Genomic DNA, 14,590 nt, shown 5'->3' with positions numbered 1-14,590 from the left:
TATATGTTACGTGTTGCTGTTGGTCAGGGACTCTTTTTGTAAAACGCTTTGAGCACTCAACACTGTTTTGCTCGTGGGTTCGAAGAGGATTAAGAAAAAAACTAAGAATAAGAGACATTAACGTGGATATTGCACTATATACACACCGCTTTGATTTTTTAAAAATCATATCTTATGAGTTGACGATTACAATATAATCGAATCAAGAGTGCCATCTGAAAGTAGAATGTGTGGTGCTCACTTCAATAAATAAAAATAGAGAAATACGCAGACAAGATCTTAGCCGGAATGGCTATTTAAAAAACAGGGGGGGGGGGGAATATGAATTGAAACAAAATCATGAGATATATATATATATATATATTATATATATATATATATATATTTATATATTTATTGTGTGTGTGTGTATGTATGATTTTGTCTCAACTCATATTCTCCCATAGTGGGCAGGGAGGCACTTACTGTGCCTTCTATTTCTATCTCCCTATATCTGTTTTCCAAATTGCTTTCTGTCTTTGTCTTGGAATGAGATTACTTAGTTTTGTTCTGGCCCGAGACGGATAACCTATCTGGGAGGAAAACAGTCAAATGTATAGTGATATTAATTTTTCCTTGTAAAACATCTCTGTTATGTATTTTTTTTTTTAAACATACTAGTAAAAAGCCCGCAATTTCGCGGGGAAAGAACTATTTTCATTCGATACTGTACTCACCATCATTTAATCAGGGCAGATTGGTAAACAACGTTGTCTGTGTAATTTGGCATATCTTCGGTTGATTTTTCTGTGTGGCCCAATAATATATTTAATAATATCTTCCCTCAACTAACCCCAAGAAAAAATTAAACCTAGTACCTTTAATTAACCCTAATAGGAAAAACAAACACCCTAGCACTTTAATAAGACTTATGACTAACCCTAATAGGAAAAAAAAAATCATCTGATCTCGAGCTAATCCTAATAGAAAAAATCATGACAAATTGAATAAATAAACGCCTGACAAAAGTTCAAAGTTGAAAATACAAATTTAAAGAATACCGGGGATGTAGGAGCTTTCGGAATGTCTCCCCTTTACTTAACTTATGGAAAAACAAACACCCTAGCACCTTTAATAAGACTTATGACTAACCTCTCGAGCTAACCCTAATAGAAAAAAAACAACTCTCGGGCTGCTTTGCACTAGCTTTCAATATTTAACAAATCAAAATGGCGGCCGAAAATCAAAACAATGGTCAAATTAGGAAATTTTAAACTTTCACAAATCTATCAAGGTTTGTTCTAGAGTTTTTAAAATACTTCTATATAATGACAAATTGAATAAATAAATGCCTGACAAAATATCAACGGTGAAAATACAAATTTAAAGAATACTGGGGATGTGGGAGCTTTCGGAATGTCTCCCTTTACTTAACTTATGGAAAAACAAACATCCTAGAACCTTTACTAAGATTTATGACAAACCTTAATAGAAAAAGAAATATCCTCCGATCTCGAGCTAACCCAAAAAGTAAAAAAAAGAATCAAAATGGCGACTGAAATACCTTCATGTGATCAAGTGAATAATATCACTATGAATGCCACGATTTGCTGAAAAATGCCAACACCCACACACACATGTATACGCCACACAACACACACACACACAAACACACACACACACACACACAAACATATACGCAATTATACATAACAACACTGATCACCGCTAAATCAACAACACAACGGAAGTAATAATAATACTTGATGTCATAAATAGATGACGCAAATTGACAGCTTTTTACAGTGTCAAAATTAGTTGATTTTGGGAGTCAAGTGTCGTCGTTGGTACATATTTTATGATATCTGTTTGACTCAACGAACTTTCAAACTGACTTTAAATTATAAAAGGAAATCAAGTTATCTGTTTATCTATCTGTAAAAAATACATTTCTAATTTTCAAATCTTTCAGTAGAGTTGTGTGCCGTGTCAATTTTTTTATTGACTCAAATAAGCACAATGTTCTCCACAATGCTATATTTTTTTAAGAAAGGATGATTGGTAAACATTTGAGTGTATTCCTATTAGTGGGATCTTGTGCTGGTGTCTGGGACTTTTATGTGATTTCAAACGTAATTACTTTGATAGTGTGCTCTTGGAATCTACATCTGTTTCCTATTTGAACCAATTCCCCTTTGTCTTACCTCTTCATGGGTGCTTTAATTGTAATTACAGAATTTTTATACTATCCCATTTTCTTCCTATTTTACTGGCGCTGATATGATTTTTATGTTTTGCAAGTGCCGTAAAACCCTTAAAAATAAATCAAATCAAAAAATCAACTCATATTCGCTTTAATATTTAATGGATGCATAATTTTATGGTTCGATCCCATACAAAAAAAGAGAGTTTAAAATTTTAAAAAGACATAAAATGTGATTAATTTCAAAATGCACGACATTGTCTGTGCTGGAGAAACGACCAATCGTGCTGTTGAATTGAGCAAAGAAGGAATATGTGAACATCGTGTGAATCGAGACAACTGCTTGCTGATTAGATTACGACACTATCGATGCAGCTATTAAGTTGCGGTACTGCGTCGTACGACCTTTATAGCCAAAAGTATTAATATATAATTTTTTTTAATATCTTGGCCAGAAAACTCGTCTTTCAAATAGCTATTGATTAAGTTGTTTTGTTGGGTTTATTTTATTTATATTTTTGTTTGTTTGTTTGTTTTGTTGGTTTGTTTTGTTTTTTTGTTTAGTTGTTTTTTGGGTTTTTTTTTTTTTTGTTCATTGGGGGGGAAGGGGGGGGGGGAATTGTGTTACTTTTTGGGTTTTTTGTTTTTGTTTGATTTTTCTTCTTTTTTTTTAATTTTGTTTTTTCTTTTTTGTCCTTTTTTTTGGGGGGGCGGGGGGGGGGGTGTTTGTTTGTTTGTTTTTTTCGTCAAGAACTCTCAAACCTAGGTCTTGATGTTAATCGGGCAATATTTCAAAGACGCGATCCTTGTGGCCAATTTTTTAAAACTTGTTTTCTCAGAGTGCGCCAGTATAGTTGATTGGTTTTATATATACATTTTTTTTTTTTTGGAGGAGGGGGGGGGGCGGTTAGCAATGTCTGTTTTCATTATATATATATATATATATATATATATATATATATATATATATATATATATATATATATATATATATATATACATACATATATATATATATATATATATATATATATATATATATATATATATATACATACATACATATATATATATATATATATATATATATATATATATATATACATACATACATATATATATATATACTAGTAAGAAGACCGCATTTTCGCGGGGACAGAACTATTTTGATTCGATATTGTACCCACCATCATTTAATGAGCGCAGATTGGTAAACAACGTTGTCCTTGTAACTTGGTACATCCTCTATTGATTTTTCTGTGTGGCCCAACATTAAGTGTAAGCCACTATAGCGTCTGACCCGTGACACAGCAACATACAGTTGTCCGTGTGTGAAAACAGGTTGTGGTAAGAAAATCAACTGCTAAAATAAACCTGAAGTAGCAGACGTGAGCAGAGTTGAAAGACGATCCTGGGATCGAGAACTTAACTTACATTACAGTACTCTGGTGATCATTTTTGGTGGCGTTTTTATGCACCTCCGTTGGAGGTGTACAGAAACGCACCGTTTTTATGCACCTCCACTGGTGGTGTACAGAAACGCACCGTTTTATGCACCTCCGTTGGAGGTACTGCGCCGTCCGACCTTTATGGCCAAAAGTATTAATATAATTTTATTTTAATGATCTTGGCCAGAAAACTCGTCTTTCAAATACCGATTGATTAAAACAAGTTGTTTTGTTGAGTTTATTTATTTATATTTTTGTTTGTTTTTTGTTTTTTTGTTTTTGTATTTTTTGTTGTTTTTCTTTGGGTTTTTTTTTTTTGGTTTTTTTTTTGTGTTTTTTTTTTGTTAAGTTGTTTGTTGTTTTTTTTTTTTTGTTGTTTGGGGGGGGGGGGGGGATTGTGTTACTTTTTGGGTTTTTTGTTTTTGTTTGATTTTTCTTCTTTTTTTTATTTTGTTTGTTCTTTTTTTGTCTATTTTTTTGTGGTGGGGGGGGGGGGGTGTTTGTTTGCTTGTTTTTTTCGTCAAAAACTCTCAAACCTAGGTCTTGATGCTAATCGGGCAATATTTCAAAGACGCGATCCTTGTGGCCAATTTTTTAAAACTTGTTTTCTCAGACTGCGCCAGTATAGTTGATTGGTTTTATATATACATATTTTTTTGGAGGAGGGGAGGGGGTTAGAAATGTTTGTTTTCATTTTATATATATATATACTAGTAAGAGGCCTGCATTTTCGCGGGGACAGAACTATTTTGATTCGATATTGTACCCGCCATCATTTAATGAGGGCAGATTGGTAAACAACGTTGTCTTTGTAACTCCTCTGTTGATTTTTCTGTGTGGCCCAACATTAAGTGTAAGCCGCTATAGCCTCTGACCCGTGACACAGCAACATACAGTTGTCCGTGTGTGAAAACAGCTTGTGGTAAGAAAATCAACTGCTAAAATAAACCTGAAGTAGCAGACGTGAGCAGAGTTGAAAGACGATCCTGGGATCGAGAACTTACCTTACATTACAGCACTCTGGTGATCATTTTTGGTGGCGTTTTTATGCACCTCCGTTGGAGGTGTACAGAAACGCACCGTTTTTATGCACCTTCACTGGAGGTGTACAGAAACGCACCGTTTTATGCACCTCCGTTGGCGGTGCTGGTTGATTAATGAAAATGTTGCTGCTTGAAGCTCGAAGGAAAAAATAACGATAAGTGTTGAATTGTAAGCCTCAATTTAATAGACGGAGACATACTGTAGGCGTTTCTGATTTACCCTTTATCAACAAAACACGACGAATAAGACACTAAGGACGAATGAGAGATGTGTAGTGTGAATGGCGTAGATAAGGTAAATAAACATAAACAATGATGGGACAGGAAGTTTTTGAAAAACAACAACAACAAAAGAAGAAGAAAAGAACCCCAATAAAATGACAAAGACGCGGTAAACGAATAAACGGATGATATTGATAAAATATTATAAAATGATAACAATCGACGTTTACATATAAATGCACGACGATAACACATTGAATGGTACCGATGTTATTTTTTTATAATAATAATAATAATAATAATAATAATAATAATAATAATAATAATAATAATAATAATAATAATAATAATAATAATATATAATAATAGTAATATAATAATAATAATAATAATAATAATAATAATAATAATAATAATAATAATAATAATAATATAATAATAATAATAAATTAATTCAAGATTTTAAATATATGTCCAGTAACTATAACAACAAAAATGATGTCATAGGGGCAATAATAATACTTGATGTCATAAATAGATGAAAACTGTTGAAAACTTAGTGTAGATCTGAATTCCGTAAAGTAATTAAGTGAATACATTATTTCGAATGCAACGGTTTGCGTACAAACTGACAACTTTTTACAGTGTCCAGATTGGCTGTTTTTGAGAGTGTTATGTCGTCGGTACGTATTTTATGATATCTGTTTGACTCAACGAACTTTCAAACTGACTTTAAAGTATAAAAGGAAAATAAGTTATCTGTTTATCTATCTGTAAAAAATACATTTCTAATTTTCAAATCTTTCAGTAGAGTTGTGCGCCGTATCAATTTTTTTATTGACTCAAATAAGCACAATGTTCTCCACAAGGCTATATTTTTTAAAGAAAGGATATATATATATATATATATATATATATATATATATATATATAATATATATATATTATATATATATAATATATATAGAGAGAGAGAGAGAGATAATATATATATATATATATATATATATATATATATATATATATATATATATATTATATATAATATATATATATGAACCGTCCCCGTGGGTTAACCAGAGTGAAAAAATTTCCAAAAGGGAAAAGAGGAATGCTGAGGCATCGTGGAGAAAATCGGGTCTTGAGATTGACCGATATATATAGCAAAAAAAAAAAAATATATATATATATATATATATTTATATATAAAAGCACCTGCAGAAGAGCTAAGAGAAACTATTATAACACGAAACTATCATCAGTAAGGGACACTAAGGAATTTTTCTCTGTTTCAAAGGAACTTTTAGGGGAAGAAAAGGGCATGTGTCTACCCACTAATAACCCGGTAGAAAAACAGCCGGATGCATTTTCAAATTTCTTTTCGGGAAAAATATCGGAAATTCGGAACAATTTGGATCTCTTGCAAAATGAAGATATAAATTTCCACCCTTTTTCGGGTTCACAGGTACTCTCTTGTATTAAAAAAACAACGAAAGTAGAGATTTCTAAAATAATTTGTTCATCTCCCTCGACGTCATGTGATTTAGATCCTTTACAAACTAATATTTTGAAATTATGTCTTCCTGAATTGTTACCTTGCATAACTCATATTATAAATCAGTCACTTATCTCAGGACAAGTCCCAGATATCTATAAACATGCAGTTGTAAAGCCTCTCATATAAAAGCAAAACCTCGATGTAAATGACCTTAGTAACTACCGTCCCGTCTCAAATCTGCCATTTCTTTCTAAAATCCTTGAAAAAGTTGTACTCAGACTCCTTTCACATCTCCAAGAAAACAATCTATGGGAAAAATTTCAGTCAGCTTTCAGAGCTGTGTTGCGAGTGATTTGCTTGATGTTTTAGATAAAGGTTCTGCTTCTCTTCTGACATTGTTAGACCTTTAGGCGGCTTATTTTGATACTATTGATCAATGCATTCTCATTAAACGACTTAATATAACTTTTGGCTTGTCTGGGACTGTCTTGCAGTGGTTTGAATCTTATTTAGATGGCAGAAAGCAACAGGTTATGATTTTAGATAAACTTTCTCGTCAACATAATTTGTCTTTTGGTGTTCCCCAAGGCTCTGTTTTTGGGTCCAATTCTTTTTGTTTTGTATACTTCTCCATTATCCAATGTCATCACTGGTCATAGGCTGCGCCATCATCTCTATGCAGATGATACGCAACTTTATGCTACTGATAAAACTAAAAATCTCGAAAATATTGTGAAACGTGTGGAAGAATGTGTGGCGGATGTAAAAGAGTGAATGGAAACAAACAAGTTGAAAATGAATGAGTCAAAAACAGAAGTGATGATTGTGGGAAATAGAGGGCATTTGAAGGTGAATGATGGTCTTGAGGCTTGATTGGGGGTGAAAAGATTAAAGTTTCAAAAATTGTGAAAAATTTAGGTGTCTATTTTGATTCAGAAATGAGAATGCCAGCTCACATTTCTGCTGTCTGTAAATCTTTATACTTTCAATTGAAGAAAATCAGTTCGATCCGTCAGTATATTGCAATTGGATCATGTAAAACATTGGTTGTCTCCCTCATTTTCTCGAAACTAAATTATTGTAACTCCCTGCTTGTCAACTTGCCTCGGGCAAAAAAAAAACAAGTACAACTACTGCAAAACAGTGCAGGAAGATTAGTTTTTGGCAAACGAAAGTTTGATCATGCAACTCCTTTGTTGGCCTCTCTCCACGGGTTGCCCATTAAAAAGCGCACATATTACAAAGCACCGTGTCTTGTTTATAAGTCAAATGTTTGACTGGTATAGCACCGGCATATCTCACAGATCATGTGGTCATGTGTAAATTTGAAAATTACACTTTAAGATCATGTAATGACCAAACGAAAATTTCGGAAAAAAGATCAAGAACAAAATTTGTTTCAGCCCCAAGATTTGGAATGAACTACCACGTGGTCGGAGGGAGTGTAAGTCTTTACCTGCCTTTAAAAAGAATCTCAAGACACATCTTTACTGCATTTGCTTTTATTGAAACTATGAATCCTTGATTTGGCTCTGAATTCATTGCATGTCTTGCATTTTTTCACTCAAAATTGATCATTTATATTGTAAAGTGCCCAGAGCTTGTGTTTTACACGAGAATGAGCACTGTATAAATGTGTATTATTATTATTATTATTATTATTATTATTATTATTATTATTATTATTATTATTATTATTATTATTATTATTATTATTATTATTATTATTCATCTTATTGTTATTTTATTATTATTATTATTATTATTATTATTATTATTATTATTATTATTATTATTATTATTATTATTTATTATTATTATTATTATATATTTATATTTGTTGTTGTTGTTGTTGTTGTTGATGATGTTGTTAGCTTGAGGTGAAGATGTTCAGGAATGAATTGTAAAACAAGAACGTTCATTTTTGAATAAACAGTTAGCGTTCATTTGCCAAAATTTATATATTTGTAGCAATGCCATCAGGAGATATCATAATATATATTTATATATTATATATATCATTAATGAACACACTCATCTTGACAGTCTCGTTTGGACTCGAACCTGTTTCCGTTGCCGCCACATCCACCATAATTGAACTGTTTACAGGATTTTGAGTCCTGGTCATAGTAGAATTTGGGCATAGATGCTTCACACATGCCTGCGTCTTGTTTAAAGAAACATTTGCACGCCTTTTCACATTGAATTGGGCTTTCGAACCTGTTGTCGTTTCCGTTGCACCCACCATACACGAAACGCTCGCATGTCCTCGTGGCCGTGTTGAAGTAGAAGCGACGAAAATAACCTCTGCAATTGCCAGCTACCTTGGGTTGCGAACATGCTTCACCTGCAAGAATCAGATTTAAGTTTAAAGAAATGTGATCTGCCGCCTCAAAACGGTATTATGTCAACATAATATACACCACGCAGAAAGTTAAATTCGAGTCTAAATTTAATTATGAAATGCTAGTGATATTAATTTGCTCTATCACGGTGGGACAGGAAGTCTTCTTTCCCCTTTAATCTGCTTTCCGGGACGCTTTCTGTCTTTGTCTAAATTAATTATGAAATGCGAGTGATATTAATTTGCTCTATCACTGTGGGGCAGGAAGTAAGGGAGCGTTCACATATTACGTCATCAGCTAGGGGGGTAGGGGGGGTCTACCAAATGTTGACATGTGTTGACATGGGGGAGGGGGGGGGTCAGACCCAAGATGATATCATCAAAACATAGGCAAATTAGGCCTATTATATTAAATGCAAGAGCTTCAAAAATGGCATTCCAAATAAATTAGCAAAAAGGTGAAAAAAAACTGTTGATGTTGATCTGGAAAAAAGGAACTTTGAAGCTGCTGGAAAAATATTAGCCAATATTTGGTCCGAGTCGATAATAGATGGATACCCAGTAGTTGGAAAATTCATCCCTCCACCTGAAAATCCAAGACCCAAACTTCAATTTCAAGAAACAGATGATTGGAAGATAAAACACATTCGTCAATCCCAATATCTGCTGCAAATAGTGAAATGCAGTGACAACTCATGCTGCAAACCTTGGCGTACTAACTATTCATCTTTTTTTCCAGAGCGTTTTCTGCCACCACCTGTACCACTTGCTTCATGTGATGATGGTTTGGAGATAGGCAATAATGGAAGATTTGGAAGCCTATTTCAAAGTTTGTTCCTTTCAAAACAGCTAAAGATAAATTGCTATGATGAGTATTTCCCATCTCTCAAGAAACAAGATGGGAAAGGGGTATCACTTCTCAAAAGGCGAACTTGCCCTAAATGTTCATTGTATCACTCCTCGATCACAGCAATGAAAGACCATTCACGAAAATGCGGCATACAAGAAGAACAGCAAATGGGAGAAAGTGATGACGATGAAGATGAAATTGATGATACTATTTAGAGTACATTGCCAGAGGTCCAAGGCAGAAACATTTTTGAATCAATTAATTTTATGTTTGGAAATTGAAACAGAAATTCATTCCACTAAAAGACTAATATGCTATAAAATAATTTGCCTCCTATACTATTTTAAATTACACTTTCTGAAATTTTTTAATAGCACCTGCACCAAGTAGCCTAATTTAAATAATGTTTGTTAGATTTTATCTTTGCAAATTTAAATTTTATGTCCCCATTGTATCGTAAAACATAAATTATCAACAGTTTCTGAAATTAATAAAATGTCTGAATGTGTTTTATCAAACGTTGATAATCAATGTTTATGGTTTGAAACCATGAATAATAAATATTGTGAAATTAAAGTTATCTTTAAGTTTTTATTAAATTAGATGACGTCATCATCTGTTGGGGGAGGGGGGGGGGGGTCAGGTCAATGATGACAAGTGATGACTTGGGGAGGGGGGGGGGGGCTAAAAAGGGCTAATTTTTGATGACGTAATATGTGAACGCTCCCTAACGCTGTGACTTCCATCCCCTTTAATGTGCTTTCCGAGTCGCTTTCTATCTTTGTCTTGGAATGGGATTACTTAGTTTTGTCCTAGCCCTGGCGGAGTCCTTGACTGGGAGGGAAACAGTCGAATGTATAATTATAGTTTAAGGAGATGATAATTTGTTTTCCCTAGTAAATCATCACTCTGGTATGTACTGTCAAATGTATTTGTTGTTTTGTTTTTTTTAAATATGGTTTGTAAACATGTGAGTGCAGTCCTCTCAGTTGGGACCAGTGTATCCAGACTTTTATATAATCTCAATCAACTAAGTCAACGATGGCGTGCTCTTGGAATCTACATCTGTTCCCTATTTCAGCCCTTCCCCTTTGTCTTACTATTTCTCATGTGCTTTCAAAACCTTTTTGCCTGTCCCATTTTGCTCTATCAATAAGAGTGAATGTCATTTCGTGAACTGGGGAGACCTAAGTTTTATTGCTCTACTGATTTTAACTTTAACTCACTCAACCCTAACACCGACTATATCCATAGTTTACCCAAGTTGCTTTTACCCCATGCCTATTTGTTACATTTTTCTGAAACAATTTATTGGCGTAGTATCAAAGCTAATGTTGTTTCTTTTTACATGTTAATGATGGTAGTTGAATAAAACTATGTATGCGCATGCCATTTGAGATACATTTTTCCAATTTTCAAAAGTAGCAACAATCTCTAGGATTGAGTGAGTTAACCAGATTACTGCCGTACCTTAGAAATTTGGCCAGAAAACTCGTCCTATTTGATGGCCTCCAACTTGGTAAAAACTCACGAACTTGGGACTAAGGAAGGTATATGTGTGTACTTAACCTGACTGATTCAGTTGGTTTAAATGATTGGGAAATTTCCGTTCTACTTACTAGTAGTATAATTTTTTCCCACCTGGAACCACACCACACCTGATAAAAATAGATTTCAGTGAAAGTCGGTTTAAGTAAGAGACTTTGCAAGCGCGCATGGCATGATATCGTCATGATTATGCGCTTTAGAAATGCCTTGTTGTTCTTGTTATTATTGTTGTTGTTGTTGTTGTTATCATTATTATTATTATTATTATTATTATTATTATTATTATTATTATTATTATTGATAATAATAATAATAAATAATAATAATAATAATAATAATAATAATAATAATAATAATAATAATAATAATAATAATAATAATAATAATAATAATAGTAATAATAATAAATTATAATAATAATAATAATAATAGGAAGAGGAAGAAGAAGAAGAACAAGAAGAAGAAGAAGAAGAAGAAGAATGGTCATAATAATAATGATAATAATAATAATAATAATAATAATAATAATAATAATAATAATAATAATAATAATAATAATAATATAATAATAATGAGGATGATGATAGTAATAATAATAATAATAATAATAATAATAATAATAATAATAATAATAATAATAATAATAATAGTAATAATAATAAATATATGAGTAGGACTCTCATTCTTGTCCGGCCTTCCATTCATAGATGATTTGAAATATTCTCCCACTCATGACCAAAACTGTAAACAAGATGAAAGAATGTGAGTAAAGAGCATTTTCCAAGGACTCAGCTATGCGCCGAGCGAAGCTCGAACTCAGGACCCTCCGATCCGCTGCAAAGAATGCGCCACTTGTAGTCCGTTGAGGTGGATCCATCCTGACGGATTTCAATGGTAATTGAATTCAATAATCTGATGTCACGTCGCACAGCAACGGCGACCATCGTGGTTCTAAACAAAGAAAATCGGTACTTTTTATTCTTCATGCTGGCTAGAACTTTTCATATGTCTTGTGATCAGAATGTATAAAAGTCAAAACGCGATCAGATTTATACTGGGTTTTTTTTCTCCTCTGGATACACTTTTATGCTCGTCGGATAAATATTTCATAAGGGCGTCCGTCATGGCCCCGATAGTTTAGAGCCAGTTACTAAGTTACGATGCGTCATTACGGGGGAAGTGACGTCACGACTGTTGAGGCGTATTGGCTCGAACACTAGAATTGTTAGTGACATTAATTAAGCCGATTTTTTTTTCATTGTTTACAGTACCATACTTTGGAATTTTTAAATTTTTACGGTATATAAAAAAAAACGAAGGGTCTAGGATGAGTGAACTTTTGGAGGGTTTTTGTTAACAATATTATACACAGTGAATGCTGTTATGATTACGATCACGTGTTGTGGAAAGGACGATTACTATTATTCGTTGTATGGAAAGCTCCGCCACTGAATGACACTGTCCGTAGCCTTCGTAAAGTTATGGTCTGATACTGACCAAAAAATGACGTCAAAATGCCAGTCTTTTGCCACAAAAGAAAACAAATCGTGAGTTGTATTCAATAGTTCAACCAATGAAATGACTTGTTTCCATGAGCTCTACTAACGACAACTCACTAGCCATTGCAAAAACCAAATAATGACGTCAAACTGCCAGTCCTTTTGGATTTCAGTGTCAGGCTATAACATAACGATGGCTACGCTTTGTCACGCTTTTTTTTCACCATGGGAAAGAGAATCAACACTATTACAATACATATTTTAAAATTGGGTCATTTTTATTTAAAACGCCGAAAGATCAAAGGAATATTGGCATTGCGAGAGAATTTTTTGATCTATCACTATCTGTATGACTGTACTGTATGTTATTCAAAATTCGTAACGTCTCTTAAAATAGTGAAAAATAGAACAAAAAAATTAATAATAATAAATCACGGCACCCCATTTCGTATTTTTGGAGGAATATGCGACATTCCTTCCGCATGCACGGGACTTGGACCGGGCTGTAGTGAGGTCAATCTAGTGCAATCTAAGCCACCATGTCAAATTGGATTCAATAGTCTGATGTCACGTCGCCCAACAACGGCGGCCATCGTGGTTCTAAACAAAGAAAATCGGTACTTTTTATTCTTCATGCTGGCTATAACTTGTCATATTATGCCTTGTGATCAGAATGTGCAAAAGTCAAAACATGATCAAATTTATGGGGTTTTTTTCCCTCTGGATACGCTTTTATGCTCGCCAGAGAAATATTTCATACGGGCGTCCGCCATTGTTCCGATAGTTTAGAGCCAGTGTGACTAAGTTACCATGCGTCATTAGGAAGGAAGTGACGTTACGACTGTTGAATAGTATTACAACGAAATTTATCGGACGGTTTCAGGGATCACAAGTCAAAGAGTGTAATCATGAATTTTGAAATGGACTTTTGTTGCTGTGCGCTTGTCTAAGAAACTCACAACATTGCCATCCGGAAATATAATGGACCAACACATAAATCTATGTGTAGTCTTGAACGTTTATGTGATAATTACTCATAAACATGAATGGCAAAAGGCAATAACAAAGACCTAAGTGACGTCAACTTCGTTCTATCTATAGATAGTATGCTCTTGGCTAAGAAGTTCACAACATTGCCATCCGGAAGTATAACTGGCCAGCACACAAAACTGTGTGTAATCATGATCGTTTAAGTTTATAGTCTGGTTAATACAATTTAGTGAGAATTCCTCTTAAACGCGGATGGTAGAAAACAATAACAAAGACCTGAGTGACGTCAACTTCGTTCTATCTATAGCTAAGTATTGTAAAGACACTAACTTTTCTGAGACTGAACACAGTTCACCAGGACAACAAGGGCTACCAGGCTGCACAAAGTCTTCATCTTGACGTCTTCTGTAGGAAAGTGTTAGTAACTTGAGGTGCAGTAGAAATAATGAATCTCGATACGGTGCTGGTGGGACAAGAACATATTATAGTAAGTAAGCTGGTTAATCACTCGGTGTGGAAAAGAAAAAAAGAAAAAAAAAATAACATTTAAACTGAATCCGGGTTTCCAGTTTGACGTTTCAGATGCCATAATCTGAAGATTTTGTTTTTTTTGTTGTTGTTTTTTTTTTTTTTTTTTTTTTTTTTTTTTTTTTTTCGGGGGGGGGGGGTTGTTTGTTTGGGGTTTGTTTTTTTTTTGTTTGTTTATTTTTAATATTATTGTTTTTCCGTTTTGTTTTGGGTTTTTTTGTTGTTTGTGTGTATGTGTGTGTGTTCACGTTACAAAGCGTCCATCCGTAGTCTTCTTAACTTATATATTATATAGCCTGAGACTTTCTTCGTCACATTACAAAGCGACGATCATCAAAAGAAAGTGAAAAGAGAATTATTGTTAATAGTCCTCGTGGAAAAAAAAATATGATCCCATTGTTAAAAGTAAAAATAAAAACATATTTCCCTTTATTCATC

General features: G+C 33.5%; 2 protein-coding genes across 3 annotated transcripts in view; one reads left to right on the top strand and one right to left on the bottom strand.

Moving 5' to 3' along the window:
- The window catches only part of LOC144976838 (tyrosyl-DNA phosphodiesterase 2-like), a 64,940-nt gene that overhangs the window by 35,443 nt on the left and 14,907 nt on the right, over nt 1-14,590 (top strand). The window lies entirely within an intron of this gene.
- LOC144976841 (BPTI/Kunitz domain-containing protein-like) lies at nt 8,311-14,112 on the bottom strand. Its single transcript, XM_078921347.1, has 2 exons — nt 13,955-14,112; nt 8,311-8,740 (listed from the first exon to the last, which is right to left on the bottom strand). The coding sequence occupies exons 1-2, from the start codon at nt 14,016-14,018 to the stop codon at nt 8,415-8,417; spliced, it is 390 nt and encodes a 129-aa protein (XP_078777473.1). The 5' UTR covers nt 14,019-14,112; the 3' UTR covers nt 8,311-8,414.

Source organism: Berghia stephanieae, chromosome 7 (assembly GCF_034508935.2).
Source record: "Berghia stephanieae isolate SIO BIC M18660-M18661 chromosome 7, UCSD_Bste_1.3, whole genome shotgun sequence".
Lineage (NCBI taxonomy): Eukaryota > Metazoa > Mollusca > Gastropoda > Nudibranchia > Aeolidiidae > Berghia > Berghia stephanieae.
Note: the sequence above shows the minus strand (reverse complement) of the source record. Positions and strands in the feature narration are given on the sequence as shown.

Excerpts from the sequence above, each read along its gene's own strand:
- LOC144976841 (XM_078921347.1), bottom strand. The coding sequence starts at position 14,018 with ATGAAGACTTTGTGCAGCCTGGTAGCCCTTGTTGTCCTGGTGAACTGT. Across the intron at positions 8,741-13,954 it reads CTGTGTTCAGTCTCAGAAAA|GTGAAGCATGTTCGCAACCC; the intron begins GTTAGTGTCTTT and ends TGATTCTTGCAG.